Source organism: Sphaeramia orbicularis, chromosome 14 (genome assembly GCF_902148855.1).
Source record: "Sphaeramia orbicularis chromosome 14, fSphaOr1.1, whole genome shotgun sequence".
NCBI lineage: Eukaryota > Metazoa > Chordata > Actinopteri > Kurtiformes > Apogonidae > Sphaeramia > Sphaeramia orbicularis.
Genome location: NC_043970.1, coordinates 25,581,357 through 25,600,840, shown reverse-complemented (window position 1 = coordinate 25,600,840; position 19,484 = coordinate 25,581,357). Strand labels below are relative to the sequence as shown.

At 37.2% G+C, this 19,484-nt stretch overlaps 2 protein-coding genes across 3 annotated transcripts; one reads left to right on the top strand and one right to left on the bottom strand.

The window, feature by feature from the left end:
* Positions 1-3,006: 3,006 nt before the first annotated feature.
* On the bottom strand, positions 3,007-8,022 carry chmp1b (charged multivesicular body protein 1B). Its single transcript, XM_030153639.1, has 8 exons — positions 7,848-8,022; positions 5,696-5,793; positions 5,455-5,601; positions 5,301-5,369; positions 5,109-5,216; positions 4,646-4,689; positions 4,492-4,564; positions 3,007-3,671 (listed from the first exon to the last, which is right to left on the bottom strand). The coding sequence occupies exons 1-8, from the start codon at positions 7,861-7,863 to the stop codon at positions 3,627-3,629; spliced, it is 600 nt and encodes a 199-aa protein (XP_030009499.1). The 5' UTR covers positions 7,864-8,022; the 3' UTR covers positions 3,007-3,626.
* Positions 8,023-8,129: 107 nt separating this feature from the next.
* On the top strand, positions 8,130-15,116 carry LOC115432703 (uncharacterized). Of its 2 annotated transcripts, none has more exons than XM_030153630.1 (2): positions 8,130-8,715; positions 11,280-15,116. In XM_030153630.1, the coding sequence occupies exon 2, from the start codon at positions 11,289-11,291 to the stop codon at positions 13,593-13,595; it is 2,307 nt and encodes a 768-aa protein (XP_030009490.1). In that variant the 5' UTR covers positions 8,130-8,715; positions 11,280-11,288; the 3' UTR covers positions 13,596-15,116. The 2 variants fall into 2 exon arrangements, with proteins under 2 accessions (XP_030009490.1, XP_030009491.1); XM_030153631.1 differs by having other exon boundaries at positions 8,130-8,719.
* The last annotated feature ends 4,368 nt before the right edge of the window (positions 15,117-19,484 follow it).

The following is a 19,484-nucleotide window of genomic DNA, read 5'->3' as shown; positions in this document are numbered from 1 at the left end:
TTCAGATAAAATGTATCGAATGAATATTAAAGCAAACATCTACATCCATTGTCATTTGTCCAACTACATGGGTTTTATTGGAGAATCAATGTTGTGTTTCTACGTTGACAACAGAGCCTCTGACCATTCAAATAGGTCATATCTGATGGTGATGAAAAGCTGAGAAACTGCATTTTGCCTGAATTGTTTCAATGTATTGACAGGCTTAGTAGTTCAAAGGTTATTATACATTTTAGATCAATAAAGAAAGCTGACATCCATCATGAACAACACTTGTCACCTATTGTATCAGACTGTGGAGGCTCTGAGCAGCTCCTTCAGAGGCAGACTGATCCACACAGTGTAGGAAGGAGGTCGTCCATCCACCGCTGTCAGACTGTACAACACAACACTTTAACCTTGTCCTGGTCGTGTCTCATCTGTACTGTATTGCAATTCCACCCTGATGTAAATATGTATATAGTCGTTAGAGTTTTATTACTTACTACTATTATTTTTATGTTTATATTGTGTATATTTTGCATGATCTTTATGCATGCACTTTTTTTTTTGCACTTTATTCTGCTGCTGCCTCAACCATTGAATTTCCCTGTTGTGGAATCAATAAAGTCTCTAAAATCTAAAAAGCTTTTGATGTCTAATTGTTAAAACAGCATTGCAGTTATTCCATAAGACCACTAGATGGCAGTCAACATTAAAATAATACATTCATAGCAGATTTCTGATTGTAGACCTTAACTCTGAAACTAAAGAAACAAAAAAAAAAAAACGAAATTACCCAAATTTAAAGCTCTTTTTTAGATTAACTTCACTGCACCCAAGTTAAAATTGTGTTGTACTAATATAGGCTGGTTATTCTAATTCAACACGCGTTAGTTTAATAAACCTGCTTGTTTGCATCTGCTTGTTTCTAGGATTAGGTTGAAATTTGAACTCAACATCCAAAAATCCATGATAATAATTTGCAACATGCATTCATGTAAATAGCTGCTGCTAAAATCAAACTGTTTAACACAAATGAACAACCTTTACCGAAACCTAAGCTCTCTACTGGATCTAACTTTACAATTATTACTACAGTTATATCATATAAATAAAAACATGACTGCTGCAGATATTGTTAAACAGCTTCTAACTAATTCAACCTGCTGTTTGTAAACTGTGGCACTGCATCCCAAAGGAATATTTGGATTCATTCACAGAGCTTTTACTTAAAATGAGCAAATACTGTACATTGTAGGTAGTATATTACTGACTGTAATGAAGTAAAATTAAACTAAAAGAAAACTGAAAAATGTAAACAATAAAAGACAATTCAGTAAAATAATATAAATTTATCGCAGCCTGTAAAAGAAAACACAAATTAATTAACTAAAACAGGAACAATTTGAGGTAAAAATTAATGGAATGAAAAAAAAGGAATAGAATGAAAAAAAAAAAAAAAATGGAATGACCAAAGCGGGAAAAGCAAGTATATTTAAAATCTGAATTATTCTGAGTTGCAGGAGCATATTGAATCAGACTATATTTTCCTGTCTCCGCCGGAAACAGCCCACGTATTTCATGGTGTAAACAGGCAAAGCAGTAAGGGCCAAATAAATAAATACCAATGTATATCATCATAATCATATATTACAACAATTTACATTTGGGATGGCGATAAAGATTCAGAAGAATTAAAAGCAAATTGAACAAAGGAAACTCATAAAACAAGGGGAATATGGTGACTGGGAGGGACACTGGGGCAGCAGACAGAGGACACGGTCAGAGAGCTGCTAATTTGGTCGACTTGTCTGCTTTGGGTGGAGGAGGCAGAGAGACAAGTCATTACCAGTGACATCATTGGTCAGAAATAATCACCTTCATCAAACGAGCCACTTAACACCATGAACACATCACCTGTTCTGCTATCAGCTGCAGTCCCATGCCTCCATTTGCACCAAGCGTTTCATGTAAATTATTAAACACTTCCATAATTCTCTCTTAATTCTTGTGTTTTTGTGATAGAACTCAGTGCTATCTTGAGCTTCGCCCTTTTGTCAATGTGACACTGGGTTTTATTTATTTATCAGACCCATGCTGTTGTTGTTTACTCCCGGTATCATATCACTGCTACTAACATCAAACAGAAGTGCCAGTTGCTTGCAGTTCCTTAATTTATCCCTGAAGAAACACTAATTCACCACTTACGCATCCTATCTGATATGGGTTTAATTATCTAGTCCAGATAATGTACTAGATATGTTTCATTGGGATCCATCATGTATCTGTTTTGTTGCTCTTTTTGTGTGTGGTTTCTTGTATATTCTTTTGTAGGCATTCATGTTTTATTTTCTTGAAAATCATATGAGCTCTGTATCATTTCTGCCACTTTTTAAACAATTTAACATAATTATATATTTTAAAAAATCATTTCCCCAGCGTCTTTTAATGTGTGATTTAAAACAAAATGATTGTATTATGTTGCAGGTTATTTTTATTTTCTTTTGTATGTATTACTAGTTTATTTTCTTGAAAATTGTGTAAATTCTATGATTTGTAATTTAATGTAACAATAATAATTTTATTTTTGTTTTAATCTCCAATGTCTTTTAATGTGTGCTTTTTTATGTGATTGCATTATGCTGCAGGTGCCAGCTGTTTCTACTGAGATATGAAAATCTACCTTTAGTCTCTGTTCATCTACAATTCATAATGTTTTATCCTGAGGCATCAGGCTTTTAATCCTGTCATATTTTATTTCTAGCTGCTCTTGTTTTAGCCGATTCAGTTGATTTGTACTTTAATGACTGCTTAAGCTTCTGTTATTTTATTACCTTTAACTACCCTTTATTATTCTATTACTATTGTGCAGTTCAGTGTGTATTTTATTCAGCTCCATAAAAAATGAAGCCATCGTCTCAATATAATCCAAGCAGAAATAAATCGTGACTGAATAACTCAGCTTTAACTCACATCTACTGTATGTGTAAATTTATATGGGAAAATGAATGAAAGACAAAGACATAAAAGTATTATAAAATTTTATTTTTTACTTACTGTAACCCAACCCAAATGATCAAGGAACATAATGAAGGTGATCAGCCAAAGACATGGACTAATCTTTCAGTATCTTCTTAAAATATATGTAGAAATAAAATAAAGACATTAAACAAGAGAATGAGGGGCTCTCACACTGATATCAAGAAGAGATAAATGTATTTTTTGCTGGATTCATGCTCATATGAACAAATAATCAAAACCTTAATAAAGTTCACAAAGCTTGATGAAACTGGCCCTTTTACAACTGATAATATCTTCCACGTGTTGGATTCATGAATGCAGTTCCTAACTCTACATATTTAAATATGCATTTATAAGAAAGACATTGTGTTTTTATCACTAGATTTTGTGTTAGTATATACAAAGATATCCAAACAACAGCAAGAAATCCCTGTGAGTGAGTTTATTATGAACATAGAGTCAAAAAGGGCCACGAAATTAAAACACCACAGAAAGGCCTGTTGACAGAGACACATGAAAAGGGAGAGAAGATGTAATATACATATGAGGTGGAGTGAGCGCTATTTCACGTAGTGTACAGATGCTGACAGCTCTGTTTCACGGTGCCGGTTCAGTCGATTCCTTTACACCTGATCTCTGAGTCTGGCGAGCCTTTGAGACAGTTCATCCTTAGGACGAGGAAAGAAAAATGCAGGAATTAGTGACCATGAAAGAAGAAAAAGGAGATGAAGAAAACCAAGAAGGAGAAGACCAAGAAGAACAAGATGAAGACAAAGATGAAGGAGAGATGAAGGAAAGAGAAAATGAAGACGAAGAAGACAAACATGAGGAAATCCAAGAAGATGAAGACAAAGACAAAGAGGACAAAGACAAGGAATATGACGAAAAGGAATGAGAAAAGAAAGGAGAGAAGGAAGAAGACCCTGAGGATGAACAAGATAAAGACAAGAGGATGGATGGGAAAAAAATATAAAGGAAAAGATACCGAAGATGAAGATAAAGATGGAGATAGACATGCAGATGAAGAAAAGGAAGGAGAAGACAAAGAAGATGAACCAGGAAGATGAAGACAAAGACTAAGAGAACAAAGACAAGGAGAAATGAAGAAAAGGAATGAGAAAAGAAAGGAGATGAGGAAGAAGACCCTAACGATGAACAAGATAAAGACAAGAGGATGGATGGGGAAAAAATAGAAAGGAAAAGACACAGGAAATGAGGATGAAGCTAAAGATGGAGATAGAGATGAAGAAAAGGAAGGAGAAGACGAAGAAGGTGAAGAAGATGAACCAAGAAGATGAAGACAGAGATGATGAAGACATCAAAGATGAAGAAAAGGAAGAAGAAAACAAAGAAAACAAAGGAGATGAGGAAGAAGACCATACAGATAAAGAAGATAAAGAAGAGAAGATCAAGAAAAGAAGGATGAGCAAAAAAGAAAAAGACAAAGAAAATGAAAATGAAGAAGATGAAGGAGAAGACAAAGTGTACCTGTTCTGCAGAGGCAACGCTGGTACCCACTGATCCTGTCTGTCCCTGAGGAAGCTCCATGTTCAAATCCAACCTAAAAATGATGCACAGACTGTCATAAACCTGCCCATGTTATTCATATTACTTCACAAAGAGGATATAAAAAAAACATTACCCTGCTTCATCAGCCATTTCATGCAGCAGTGACTCCACTTGGTTCTGAAACACACATTAGATTCACAGCCAACAGTCTTTAAAGCAATGTGTGCATTAAAAAAAAACCCAAAATGCAGAGAATTCATAAAAATCTTGAAATATTGAGGAAAACAAAAAAGTCAGTGTCAATAACAAGTAAGTGCAATATTTAGTTGATATGTGGCGCTGTAAGGAGACTGTAACATGCACTGAATCAAAAGCAACAAACAGGGATATTAAATGGAAAACAGCAATAAAATACCAAATGAGGAACAGTGGAATGAAAGGCTTTGAAGGGTAAAAATGATCCACATGAATAATGATGTTAAGAATGACCACTTAATATTCATGTAGTAGTGGATGTAGATAGTCCTTTGGATGGAAAACCGTCATAATGTCTTTGTAAATTCAGTGGAACATAATAAGTGAGCAGAGAAATGTACCTGTGGCGTTGTGAGTGTTGTGGTGCTGCTCATAGTGTCCTCCATTTGGGAAGTCTGAACATCCAGAGTCTCGAACTGGTGCTCAAACTTGTCCATAAGGCCTGAAATCTAAACAAATAGATAATTATAAGATTGTGCTTAGATATTACTGTGGTAAAGGTAGTTTTATTTCATGTGTTCAGTCCACTTTACCTTTTCCAGATTCATACTTTGCAGAGTTTTATCCATGCCCTTCACAACTCCAGCCATATTTTTTGTGACCTGAAAAATGAAAACCAAGATTCTCCATATACGACAATACCAACTGAATTGTAAATCTTCAGGTTGTGAAGTACTTGTTCAGTACCTGGTTCATTGTAACTGCAGTTTGCACTCTTGCTGCCACCGCATCTACCCGAGCGCTCATCCTCAAAAAGTTCACCGACTGGTTCTTCTGTCTGATGGCGTTTTCTGCATGGATCCTTGCAACTTCCATATTCCCCTTTTGAATGGCCTGGCAAAGAAATGACAACAGCAGTTTGGCTTCATTTTCTGCTCCAAGCACCACCTGAATTAGGGTCTGCTACAACTTTAGAAACATTACTTACCTTTTTGACTTTAAGCTTCTCTGCTTTCTCCTCTTTGTCACATTTCTTAGAATTTCTATTGAGCTCTTTGGCAGCAAATTTTAAATTGAAGAGATGTTCTGTGATGGGAAGTTAAAGATAAAGTCCAAACAAAAAGAGCAAATACTTCCAGACAGTTTTCAATCAGTGTTGTTGTTTTGGTGGGAGAAAAGGTTTGGATATTTACTGTATGTATCAGACCGCAAAACACCTGTTTCTCATTTTCTGAGCTGGTTTAACTCTTTGGGAATGTGTAGATTAAGACTCAAAATCACTTCATTGTAGTTATTGCAATTTCCTCTCTGTAACAATGAGTCATGAAACTAAATATATCATAAATATATTAAATAGAAGAGGCCCTTGAGGATAAACAAAGAGCAAAAGACCACTGTTATATTGAAAGATCATTAGTTTATAATTTCTCAATTAGACACAAATTCAGGAGCAGATGGGCTAATAATACAAACCTCACCCCAAGGCTTCTAGTATATCTTACAATATTAGGACTTTTAATTTAACTTTTTTCACTGTGGTCAGAAACATTTATAACCTGCATACATGCAAAGCGTATACATGCAAAGTGAGAAGGAAAAATCATGTCACTTATATATGTTGTATGTGCTGTTCATGAGGAGGAAAATGTCATTTTTCAGTGTGGATTTTCAATTAAAATAATCAAAACACTATTATTTATTTTGTTTCTGAAATTGTGATCTGATATTTATGAAGTACAACATTTAACATTTATCATAGTCATACATGACGTCAACAATCATGTAACTTTACGTGTTCCGTTATAAAAAAGATGAAGAAAAATGATAAAACCTGTTGTCAATACTTTAGAGCCACTTAAAATTGTCACAAATCTTGTTTTTGATTAAGCTAATGTCTCACAGACCTAGAGCAAACTAGTACAGGTCTTTCTACAGTATTCCTATCATATCAGTTGGCATCCAGTGTGAAACATTCTGATTTAGGAGAACCTGTTTCATTAGGTTCATTAACGTCCCGGTCTAACATTTGCTTGTCTGAAATAAATGAATTTACAGGCATAAAATACTGTAGATCTATATTTTTAAAGTGCAACCACAGAAACTTTTATTTCTTATTTATAAAGTAAAACATAGATGTTACAGACTTCCAAAAGAATTAATGTCCACATCTAACCTTTCCAATGCAAGTTAGAGCCATTTATTGGCTCAAATTAGGAAACTGTGATGAATAAACAGCCTAAACACATTCATTATGAAGCAGCAGAATGTCCAAATAAGACCTATGTAGTACCACTGAAAATCTGATCAACTTCACTTAACCTGACTTTTTAAAGCATATGGGTAGAATTAGAGGTTACTGAATATTTTTAGAAAAATAGCCACTTCAGCCACAGATGGTGATATTGGTTTTTTTAAAGGTTTAATAAAGATGTTTGCATTCTGCTTAGTGCACTTGGAAGTTCAATAGATACTAGGTTAAGGAATCACTTCACATAAAAAAAAGAAAAACTAAAAAATTACTATCACATGGTGAGACTGTCTACTGTCCTGAAGCAGTTATTTAACACAGTACTGGATTTAGATGTGTACTTTTTCCAGCTGAACAGGTTTAAGGTTGAAGAACATTAAGGCGTGTGGTTTAGTTAAACACAAGCCAAGGGTAAAGTTGCATTAGCCTTACAATTACTGCTAGTTTTACAAATCCGTTCTTAGTTTGCGTGTTGTTCCTGATTAACTTTCAGGGAAGTTAGCTGTGATAAAATAGCTAATCTGATAAAACACGTAATATCGAAATACACGGCTGATATTCATCATTTCCTGTCTTCAATACTTGCTGTACAGACAGACAGCACAGGACTAAATAGTCGATTGTTTGCTGTTTGCAGATAAATGTATTGTTGACTTTAAGGCCTTCGGGCCAGCTCTGTCCCGTGGTCCAACGCCTGACTGACAGAGCGATACTCAGGTGTATAAATAACACCGCCTTAGTGTCTGTCGTCAATTCTAAACATTATCGATAGGTTTCACATGTCGAAAACTCATAAATCGAACTCGATAGTTATGTTTAGTCATGAAGCCTGTTTACACCAGCGTTACACCACAGCGTTACGAAGCTTTCTTACCCAAATATTAAAGGATACTCTCCATGCTTGACATGTTGAGGCGACTGTTTGTGAATCTAAGTACAACACGATCGAATTCTTACACACCGCTGTCGAAAATGCTGTCAGTTGAGGTAAAACTCGGCGGTGAAAACTTCAGTCTTTTGGGTTTCGATCTTCGCCTGTTTCTGCACTTCCGGGTGTCTTACCAAAATATCAATGACGTCAGGGTCACGTGGTAGCGGTATTCCGTTCAACGTCACGGGGTAGCTTTCCCTCCCTCCTCTGCAAAATGTGAATCAAAAGAAAAAAACACCAGCTGTTAGCCGTAAAAAACAAACTTTTTATGGTTTTATCCACATTTTAGGTGAATGTGTGTATTCCTTGTGAGAGCACGGTGCGTTGGGGATGTGTTGTGGGGATGTACCGGCTGAGTGGTGGGCGGTGAGAGCGGTTGATTGATGATTAGATTTACGGTGTGGATCACGGCGGGGAGAGAGGATGACTCACTCCGTCTGATGTGATGTTCACCCCGCAACAGCTCGGCAGTGCGGTGGCACGCCGGTACTTCAGCCTCTTACTGCTCTGTGCACTCTAATAAAAGTAAAACTTTGGGGTGAACTGTAAACATGCGTGTGGATGACACCGAGGGAGCTTGTTTGTTTGAAAGTTGAGCGGCTGTCACTTGGTAGTTACTGAGACAACGAGCGTCGTGATTTACCGTAAATTTCGTGACGCCTGATTGCCATGGAAACAGTGCTCCTGTGCTGAGGAAACAGTCCGTGTTAACTTCAACATCAACCTCTCCAGTGGGGTCGGATAAACCTGTTGGATATCTCACTGTTTCTGTTTTAGACTGCGTTTCTACTCTGGATTTAGTTTTCATTTATATTTGACTACAGACCAGGTGAGTTTTCTTCAATTTAAAAAAAATAATAATAAAAATAAAAATGTGCGGCTGTTGTGTGTCTCATTGTCAAATTGCCCTTAATGTCATTGTTTTTCTGTCTTGCATTTAGTTTCAGCCTAAATATCAGCCTTTTCATTTAGGCTGCATAGAGTGTTAACTTACAAGCGAAAATGAATCAAATCAAAATACCCAGCAGGATGTGTTGATGTTGAACTAATTACTGGATTACTTAACGCAGTTGATGCATGCGCGTTCTGAGTTGAGTGATGGACAAAATATCCTGAATGCAGGAAAACATTGTGGCCTGTGCTCATTGTTGCTGGTCATGGCAGTGTTTATAAATGCCTATCGTTATACATGTAGCTTCACATCATGACTATATAGGTTGAATCATATTGGGTAGCCTATTATATTTTATAATGCAGTTTATTTTTCACATCTCTTGACTAAATATTTCATGAATCTCACAACCTAAACTCCACCTTCAGTGATGCATTTTGACTCGTTTTTGCGCACAGGGAAAAATCAGGAGAGCCAACGAGTGATGCTTCATTCAGTAGCTGTATGACTCATATAGTCTTATCTATAAAGAAGCCAAGTGGCAGGAGAGTGGTCCTGCTGCAGGACCGAGCTGATGTAACCCCAGAGATGCACTAGAGGCTGCTGTGGGCCATGTGTTACCCTCACATTTACACTATTAATGACCGATTCATGTTGACATTTACAGCAGACTGTTTACATCTGCTGCACGCAGCACATGATGACGTACGTGCGGCTGTTGTCAGTATCAGCATCATCAGGTCAGGACGACCTGGATACGGTGAAATGTTACTTATTCAAAAGAACGTCAAAACATATGCAGGTTCTAAATTATTCACGCACTTCAATAATTCTGGCTACAATTCGTACATTAATAAAAATTAAACAGTGCGTCTTTACAGTATCCTTATAGTTCCTTTAAAAAAAAAACTAAAAAAAAAACCCACCTGCAGTGCGTTTTAATGCCTCAGACATGGACTTGCTTAACTAGGCCTATTTTTGCAAGAAAGTTTCTAATGCTGTTCTGCAAAAGTACACTTACATCTACATTTTTCAGTTTCGTTGACTGACTGGACCTTTGTTGGGTCTGACAGTCTCGTAATAGTATAAATGATTAAATAGCCTGTAGCTGGAGATATCAGTAAACTGTGATATCAGCTGGATAACTGGGATAATACAGCCACACTTCTTTGAGTGCATGGTATACAGTGGGCAATATGACATTGTTTGCACATTCATCTTCTAAAGCACCCTGTGGATTGTAGACTTTTTTCTAAATGCAATTTTGAGAAGATGGAACAGCAGAAATTGAAAGCAAGCTGTTTAATAGCAGCATTATTATCAGTGTTATGCAGTTTATTGTATAAGCACAGCATGATGTGCTTTGCTTGGTATGACTTGAAAGAGCCTTTTTTATATAATATAATATAATGCATAGATGCGGTATTAGACATGTCTAGCATGTGTCCTATAGATGTTTTAACCAGGTTGTCTCTCAGTCACTCAAAGACTGATGTGTTTCCCTTAAAATCAATGAATGCTGCAAAACGGAATAACCGCCATATGATGATAGAGGAATTTTAAGACTGACTACTGAATGTTTTTTCAGTATGACCCACAAGTCAAGTGACATAACAACCAGCTGATGATGTGTATAATGCTACTGGAATGTACTGCTTGAAAAAAGTCCCTTTCAAGGCTCACAATGGATTGTGGGCGGGTTCTAAAGTAAGCACATTTGTCCTTTATAATAGTTTGTTAGTCATATGTTTGTTCTCTTCATCAATTTGACACAAACATGCTTTTATTATGACAGCCCTGGAGTCATTAACTTGAGGAATCTAATCCTGTTCTGAGGCACTAATGTGGCAGCACATTTGTAGTTGCCTGTTTCAAATGCTATCAAATAAGAAGGCAGGTCAACATTAGAAAATTAATTTAGTTTCATTGCATTGCCATTAGCATATAATATAGCATTTACTATGTGATTATCTGTGCCATTCAGTTAAGTGAGCTATTTAATACAACACTGTTGCCACCTACTGGTATCAAACCAGCTGACTTTATGAAAGTATAACGCAGTGGTGACTTCACTTCAGGTTTAGCGTAGGAGATACAGCCAGTTTAAAGGTACAAAGGTGACTGTATCAGTGACAAAAACCTTCAGAATAGTTTTGAATTTATTTACTTGATGAGCAGAGGAAAATGCAGATGTCTTCCAGCACCTTTAAGTAAACAAATGAGGTGAAAATATTCCTAAGGATCAAGCGTGTAGACAGGACACTGGCATGGGGGAAAACAGGCAATGTGTGAAGAAAAAATGTTTTGATTTGCCATTTGAAAAGGGCAGCTCACACAGCAGAGAAAAGGGCAAGGCTGCTCCATTAGTACGATACTCTAAAAAGATGGTTTTTAGATTAGATTTTAGGGTCTGTTTTGTGTTGCACTGCTTCAAACTTTAATTCTTTATTACCTGAGCTATTTGATATAAATGCTACATGTTTTGTTTATGTTTTTTTAAGGAAAGGCTGATGGAGCTTCAAACGGAGAAGAGGTTCCATAACTTAACCCTTGACCAAATCCAGGCTTTGGACAAGGTTTTGACTGAAGTCATCCCCATCCATGGGCGTGGAAATTTTCCTACTTTGCAGGTGAGAGCTAAAGACATCATCCGTGTGGTGAAGGATCGGCTGGTCGAAAGAGATATCCAGGTTAAAGATATACGCCTTAACGGTGCAACTGCAAGTCATGTCCTGGTGAGGGATAACGGTCTGGGCTACAGAGATTTAGACATCATTTTTGGAGTGGAGCTGCCCAGACAGGAGGATTTCCAGGTGATTAAGGAGGTGGTGCTGGGCAGCCTCCGAGACCTCCTCCCCTGTGGAGTTAACAGAAGAAAAATCACCTGCCTGACAATGAAAGAGGCATATGTGCAAAAGATGGTCAAAGTGTTCAATGAGCATGATAGATGGAGCCTCATCTCTCTATCTAACAACAGAGCCAAAACTGTGGGGCTGAGGTTTGTCAGCTCCCTACGAAGACAGTTCGAGTTCAGCGTGGACTCCTTTCAGATTATTTTAGATCGAATGCTGGAGTCTTACTGGGAAACCGAAAGGAGACAGGGGGTGAATTTGTCGCTGAATTCTGAAAACATGTCAAAATCCGACAACGGGAATGAAAACAAAGAGCAAGAGCAAGCAACCATTCCTCAGGAAGTAGAAGAAGATGCTGAGAAAGATTCCAAAATGGCAACCAGTGAACAAAGTCCATGTAAGAATGAAGCTGTTGCTGCGCTTGAGAATGAGCTGTCATATGCAGAGGCTGAGAATGTAGACAGAAAGCCTGAGGAGGAGCAGGTTTTAGTGCCTGATAGTGTTAACTTGCAGTCGCCGCCTGAGCAGGAGGAAGAGGATGTGGGTGATATTGAGGACGTTAATTCAGAGGAGGACATTGTGTTTGAGCTATGTGAAGAAAACGTAGAGGAGAAAGGCCAGTTCCATAGCGATTATCCTTTGGTTTCATCTCCTAAAACTCTATTTGCAGAAGTCAGGGATCCTGCGATGATACATGCGTGCTTAAAGCTTCAGAGTAATGAAGAGCTATCTGAATCACAAGCCTCCCTGCCACCATCTAGAACACACACAGAAAAGACTGCCTCAAAGGAAATAGACCAATATGAAGACATTACTCAGTTTAAAGTAGACTCGGTTATCCAGAGGACTGAAAACACTTCAGGCTTACAAGATTTACATCTGGAATTCTCCTTTCCTCCTCCAGCGAAGAAAACGTGCAGCACATCACAGGACATTGTACCAGACTACTGCCCCTCCCCGAAATTACAAAGAAAAATGTCACGAAAACTCATTAGTAAGCAACAGCTCCCTGAGAAATGGTCTTTACTGACTGATTTGTCAGATCTCACAACACAGCTCTTTCCTCCCATAGAAATACCCAAACCACTTCAGCAAAAGCCTGCTTTGTTGGACAGCGTACAAGACTCCAGGCCAGAGACTTTGGGAGATACAGAAGCCCTCACAACTCCCCCATGTAACCCAGATATTGCTCTTCAGGAAGAAGCTGACTCGCATGAAAATGTTGAACAAACTGTTAAGCCAAAACATGCAAAGAAGCCTCCTGACTCAGAGACTCCAAGCAGCACATGTGTAGCAAACATATCCACAGAACCTGCTGCTGAACAGAAAAGTGAACCAGCAGAGGCCGTCCCAGGGTCCTGCTCATGGACCGGGGCAGTTGGGGAACCCACCCTCACAGTGGAAGCAGAGTGTATGTACGGAGACTTCAACCAGGCATTGGATCACCTCCGAAACCGCCTCATTGCCACCCACAACCCAGAGGAGATCCGAGGGGGTGGGCTGCTGAAATACAGCGACCTGCTGGTACGGAACTTTAGACCAGCCAGCGAGACCGAGATCAAGTCTCTGGAGCGCTACATGTGCTCCCGCTTCTTCATTGACTTTCCTGACGTCAGTGAGCAGCAGCGTAAAATTGAGGCCTACCTCCAATGCCATTTCATTGGCAACGAGGAGACGAGTAAATACGACTACCTGATGACGTTGAGGCGTGTGATTGATGAAAGCACTGTCTGTTTGATGGGACACGAGAGGAGACAGACGCTCAATATGATCACAGTTCTGGCGCTGAGGGTTCTGGGTGAACAGAACGCCATTCCCAACACGGCCAACGTCACTTGTTTCTATCAGCCAGCACCTTACATGACAGAACCGATTTACAACAGCTACTTTATTACTCAGGCCCAGCCCCCGCTCGTCTATCACCCCTACCCGCTCCACGTCCACATGCAGACTGGCCTGGTGTAGCTACGGTGACATGCCCACAGGGAGGCATGTAGGCCGATTCTTTCAGCATGGTGCTCTGCAAACAGAGGCACAAATGTTCCTTTTACAACAAGCAACCATGGGCGCGGTGTTGTTTAATGCTTTGAAATCCCTCCTGCTTATGACATGAACGGTAAAGTTCAGAAATGAAAGGAGTCTTAAGGCGAAGCAGGTCGCCCTTTCAAGATGGAGACTTTCAAACAGGAAAGAAAGAGCTCACTTTGACAGAGGAGTTCACGGATATGTTGGGACTGTTTCGTGGCTGTTTCAGCCCAGTTGTGGCTGTTAAGAAGAAAGTTGTAATGTAATAATTCTTTATGGCTACAAGTTAAACGTATCTAGCATATAAAAACATATCTAATGACAACTAAAATCATGATCTGGGTATGGTTTGAATCATGAGCATTTTAATGTTTCTATAAACCTGCATATCTGTAAGTGAATTTTCATCCTCTGTGGAGTGAATTTCAGTATGTGACTATACCTTTGTATCCACTGTGCAGAAACAGAACATTTACTGACAGCGTACTTTAGCACTTTAGCTCTGGTACTTCCATGATCTTCTTTTTGTGAATGCAGACACCTAATTTCCATTGGTAGAAACATGAATTCCAGCATTTTACTCAGAAATTCAGGTTTGATCTAGTCACAGTGAATGATACACTATATGGTCTAAGACGGGGTTTGGTATAGCTTTTTTTAACTGTAGTCACATAAGAGGTGAACAAAGGTTTGTATACATACATCTTGTGAACTTACCTGCGTTTTGTCAACATTCTCTTATTCTAACAAAAAAAGTAAAGACTTGTCTCTCTGGCATATTTAACGGTGTATTGATAAGTATTAGCATTTTTAATTTTGGAGTAAAATCCTGTGTGTTTGCATACCTTGAATGAAGTGACTCCATAAAAGCATGTTGCATTTTGTTTAAGAGAGGACGTATCCCTTAAAGTAACTTTCTCAATCTTCCAGATCTGAGTAGATTTTCTGTGTGTATTAAATGGTGACAGTCGTTTGTTGTAGTGGACATAGTGAATGTCAGTTCTGTGGGGGTTATGCCTGCCATTGTGTGCAAAAACCTTCCTGCACATTTGAATTATTTAAGCAGTCCTGGATGCAGACAGCAGTCACAGCACTGTGTCCCTGTGCGTTGTGCTCGTTGTGTATGCATAGCTATGTGTATTCAGTATTGTAAAACAAAAAAAAACATGCACCGGTTAGGATATGTGGACTGCTGACACTGAATATGACACTGAAGCACAAGTGTAAATGCACCTTCCTGTTGTTAATAAAGATGTTTGTGAATCTACAATTAAACACAAATAAAATATTACGTGCAGTAGTGCCATATGTAGCTTTAAAGTACGTTATGATTGTATCTATCTAGAGACTTTGGATATGTTGTGTATCGTAGGAAATGTTTGACTTATAGACAAATGAAAATATTCCTGGTAATGTCATTTCAGTTTGTTGTTATTGTGACAATAAACATAACACAGCTGCTCTTTGTGTGGACTCTTGACTTTTTATGAACCATGATTGTGTATTTATGTCTCTCATATCTCATATTCTTGCAGGTCTGACAAACTGAATAAGCAGGTTAGGTTAAATATTTTGCTTACATTTTTTTATGTTACTTTATAATTTGTTGGAGCCTAATAATTTCACTTAGAGCTATATCTGTCATTATTCACATGTTAACATTTGTAACTATTACCAACCACCTGTTAAATATTCAGAGACAGTATATGCATTTTAGGGACTACAGATGGAAATTAGCACTGTTGCTACAATCTGGGATATTTACAGCTGCAGTAGTTGTAGATGTTCATTAATATGCACTGTCCATAATTCATAAATAAATAAATTCAGATTGATAATTTTGTTATCAACTTGTTCTGTCAGATCTTTTTTAACCCTGAAAGACCCAGTGCTACTTTTGTGAGGGTTCGTATATTAATTTTTCTCTATTTTCTAAATCCTTTCTTATGGGAGTTATCACTGTTTATCATAATATCGTCATTTTGCATCTATTTCAGTGAAAATCAAATATTTTCCTATATTTATTTTCCTGATCATGTACTCTAATCATCATGCTGAGCTTACATTTGAGGGTTATCATACCAAAAACAGAGAAAACTTGAGAAAAATTGACTTTATCAGTAAAATCTCTCATTAACTGAACATAAACCCAATGTGTCCATCCACTGTCATTGATCCAATGCCACTGGTTTTACTGGTGAATCAATGTTGTAGAACAGGGGTGTCAAACTCATTTTAGGTCAGGGGCCACATACAGCCTGATGATATAAAGTGGGCCGGACCAGTAAAATAATATAAATAATAAGAAAATAATAACTTTTGAGTGAAAAAATTTTAATTCTGTAATGAAAATGTTTACATCTATGAATTGTTCTCAAACATAACATGAACAAATATGAACAACCTGAAAATTATTTAGTAAAATAAGTGCAATGTTAACAATATTACACCTTTGTTTATCATTTATACATGTGAATCACAACTTAGAGATCACAGTGGATCTACAAATACACAAAACATTAAATAACAGGGAGAATATTATTAAAATTCCACATACTTCTCTTAAGACATTTAAGATATTCACATTTTTTGTAAAAGGCTAGTCTGTAAATATAAATACTCTTGTGTAATGAAACTTTTTTTTACACTAAAACAAAGAGAAAAATATAGTTTTCATTATTTATAGGTAATTATGATAGTATTTTACTGATCTGATTATTTTTAGATTGAAATGGCCTAAAATGATTTTAACATCCTTAATTGTTAATATCTTCAGTGTAATTTTTGCATTTCACAAATTCATCCCAAGGGTGGAATTGGACCATTTGGCAGGCCGGATTTGGCCCCCGGGCCACATGTTTGACATGTGTTGTAGAAGATGACAGTGTTTCCATGTTCACTACGGAGCCTCTGAACGTCCAAATGGGTCATATCTGATGACCATGAAAAGATGACAAAATGTATTTTACACTAATTCTTTACATGTATTGATAAGATTAGTGGTTCTACAGTTATTAAACATGTTAGATCAGTAGATACTTTTGGACACTGGTGTATATTTGGATCTTTATCTGTTAATTTGATTTAATATATCATGCTAAACAAACACTATAATCCCATCTTCATTCAGAGAGAAGCTTCATGCAGCCTCGTATCCCTTCCACCAAGGGGATAATATGATCACAACTGCCTTTTAATATTATTACTGAAAAACTACTGCACCCGCTCTCATGAAACTTAATGGAATTTCATGACAATAAAATTGAGCATAAAATTGAAATTGCATTTTACTGTTTTTAAGACTGGAGAGTTAAAACCCTGAGTGCTGACAGTAAGATTAAAAAAAAAGCACAAAAAGAGGGAACACATAGGTCAGAATTTGTGGTTTGTTTGTATTGTGGAATAAGATGATGGTAAAATGCAGTTTGTCAGCTTTTCACTGGTATCAGATATGACCCGTTTGGATGTTCAGAGGCTCCGTCATAAACATGGAAACACCATCATCTTCTGCAACACTGATTCACCAGTAAAATGACAGTGGTTGGAGATGTTTGCTTTTAAGTTCAATTAATGATAGATTTTGGTGAAAATGTCACCTTTTCTACATCTTTTTCTGTCCTGATATAAAAACCTGTGAACTTACTCTGAGGTTTTATGAACATCTACATGACTGATGTAAATTAACCCATCAAGACCTAAACATCCACCGTCGACCAAAAGCATCTACTGATCTAAACTGTTGATCCACTAATCCTATCATTCCATGTCAATAATTGGTGTAAAATACAGTTTGTCATCTTTTCATGGTCATCAGATATGACCCATTTGGACGTTCAGAGGCTCTGTAGTTACCGTGGAAACACCATCATCTTCTACAAGATTGACTCACCAGTAAAACCCATGGAGTTTCATAAATGACAGTGGGTGGACACACTGGGTTTATGTTCAGTTAATGACAGATTGGACTGAAAAAGACACTATTTCTTCATTTTTTTTCTGTTTTGATTTAATAACCTTTGAATTTAGAGGTTTTATGAACATCTACATTATCATTTAGTTAAACATAGGAAAATAGATGATTTCCACTGAAAAAATGCAAAATTCAGAGGGTAATAATATAATAAATGGTGATAAATCACTTTGGAAAGATTAAACAGAGAAAAATTATTTTGGGAACTGCCACAAAAGTCTCACTGGGTCCTTATAGGTTAAATATTGGAAGATTCTTGTTTTTGCTGAGAAATACAGAAGATAATAAATGATGATAAAGCACATAGAAAGGGTTAAATGAAGGGAAGAATTGATTTGGAGGTCACCACAAAAATAGCTCTAGGTCTTTGAGGGTTAATATCCTTTCATCCAAAAAGGATAAAACAAACACTGTCTTAGGTTTTTTAAGCATCCGCCACAGCTGCAAAGTCACCACTAGATGTCACAAAATATTACACTCTGAACCTTTAAAGCAGGGGTGTTGAACTCATTTTAGTTCGAGGGCCACATACACCTCAATATGATCTCAAGGGGACCAGAGCAGTAAAATAATAACCTATAAATAATGTCAACTCTAAATTTTCCTCTAAATTTTAGAATGAAAAAGGTAGAATTACAGTATGAAAATATTTACATTTACAAACTATTCTTTAAAAAATGAGTAACATGAACAACCTGTCATTTCTTAAGAAAAATAAGTGCAGTTTTAAAATGTTATGCCTCAATTTATCATTTACACATGTGCACTCAAATTTGCTCATAGACTCCAGCAAACCTGGGACCCTCTCCGAGGATAAAGCGGTTCTGAAGACGAATGAATGAATGTGCATTAAAATGTACAGATTGGATTTATACAGACATATTAAACCATTTGAAATAGTAACACGCATAATATGTTTTTTGTTTTTTTTTTTAATTTCAAGTACTTCTCTTTAGACATTTCTGTTTGTTCATATTTGTTATTTACATTTTTTGTCAAAGAATAGTTTGTAAATGCAAACATTTTCATGTAGTTTTACTTTGTTACACTAAAACAAAGAGAAAAATTTGGAGTTGTCATAATTTGTTATTCTAATTGTATTTTACTGGTCCGAACCACTTGACATCAAATTGGTCTGCATGTGGCCCCTGAAATAAAATGATTTAGACACATTTGATTATTAATAGCTTCAGTGTGTTTTTTGCGTTTCACAAATTCATCCCATGGGCTGGACTGAATCCTTTGGTAGGCCACTTCTGGCCCATGGGCCATATGTTTGACATCCCTGAATGAAGCAGATGCTCTCTGCTGTGAAAGTATGAATGAATGACAGGTGTATATTTTCTGTGGCAGGAATATTAGCTGTGACCCTCTGATGGTCCTTGACATCCAGGTTGGTGACCTCTACCACATTAGTTGAAAATATGTGCAGTGTCATGTTCACTGCTTTGAATATACATCTAAACATATCAAACACCGTCTCCCTTTGCTTCCTTTAAAGTGACCTTTACTACTTTGGCTCCTTAAGCATTGATCTGCCTGAATTCCCATCATCCTTCAGTGTTGTCTGCAGTTTCTAGGTGTGGCAGGCAGAGAACGGTGCGTCACAGCTCAACCTCGTTTGTTCCTTGTCTGACTCACCCCCAGCGTTCAGTGCATTCATGCAGTTAGGAAGTCATAAACGGTACACTCAGGTTGACATGCTAATATCAAAAAAATAAAAAATGAATTTAAAAAAATCACTTGCCCTTTTTAAGGCTGTTCTGCACCACTGCTCTGAAACTCTAAACATTTACATTCGGTGCATTTTTATGAGCCTTCGTGAAGCTTACAGATGACTCATATCGAGAGCTTAAAAA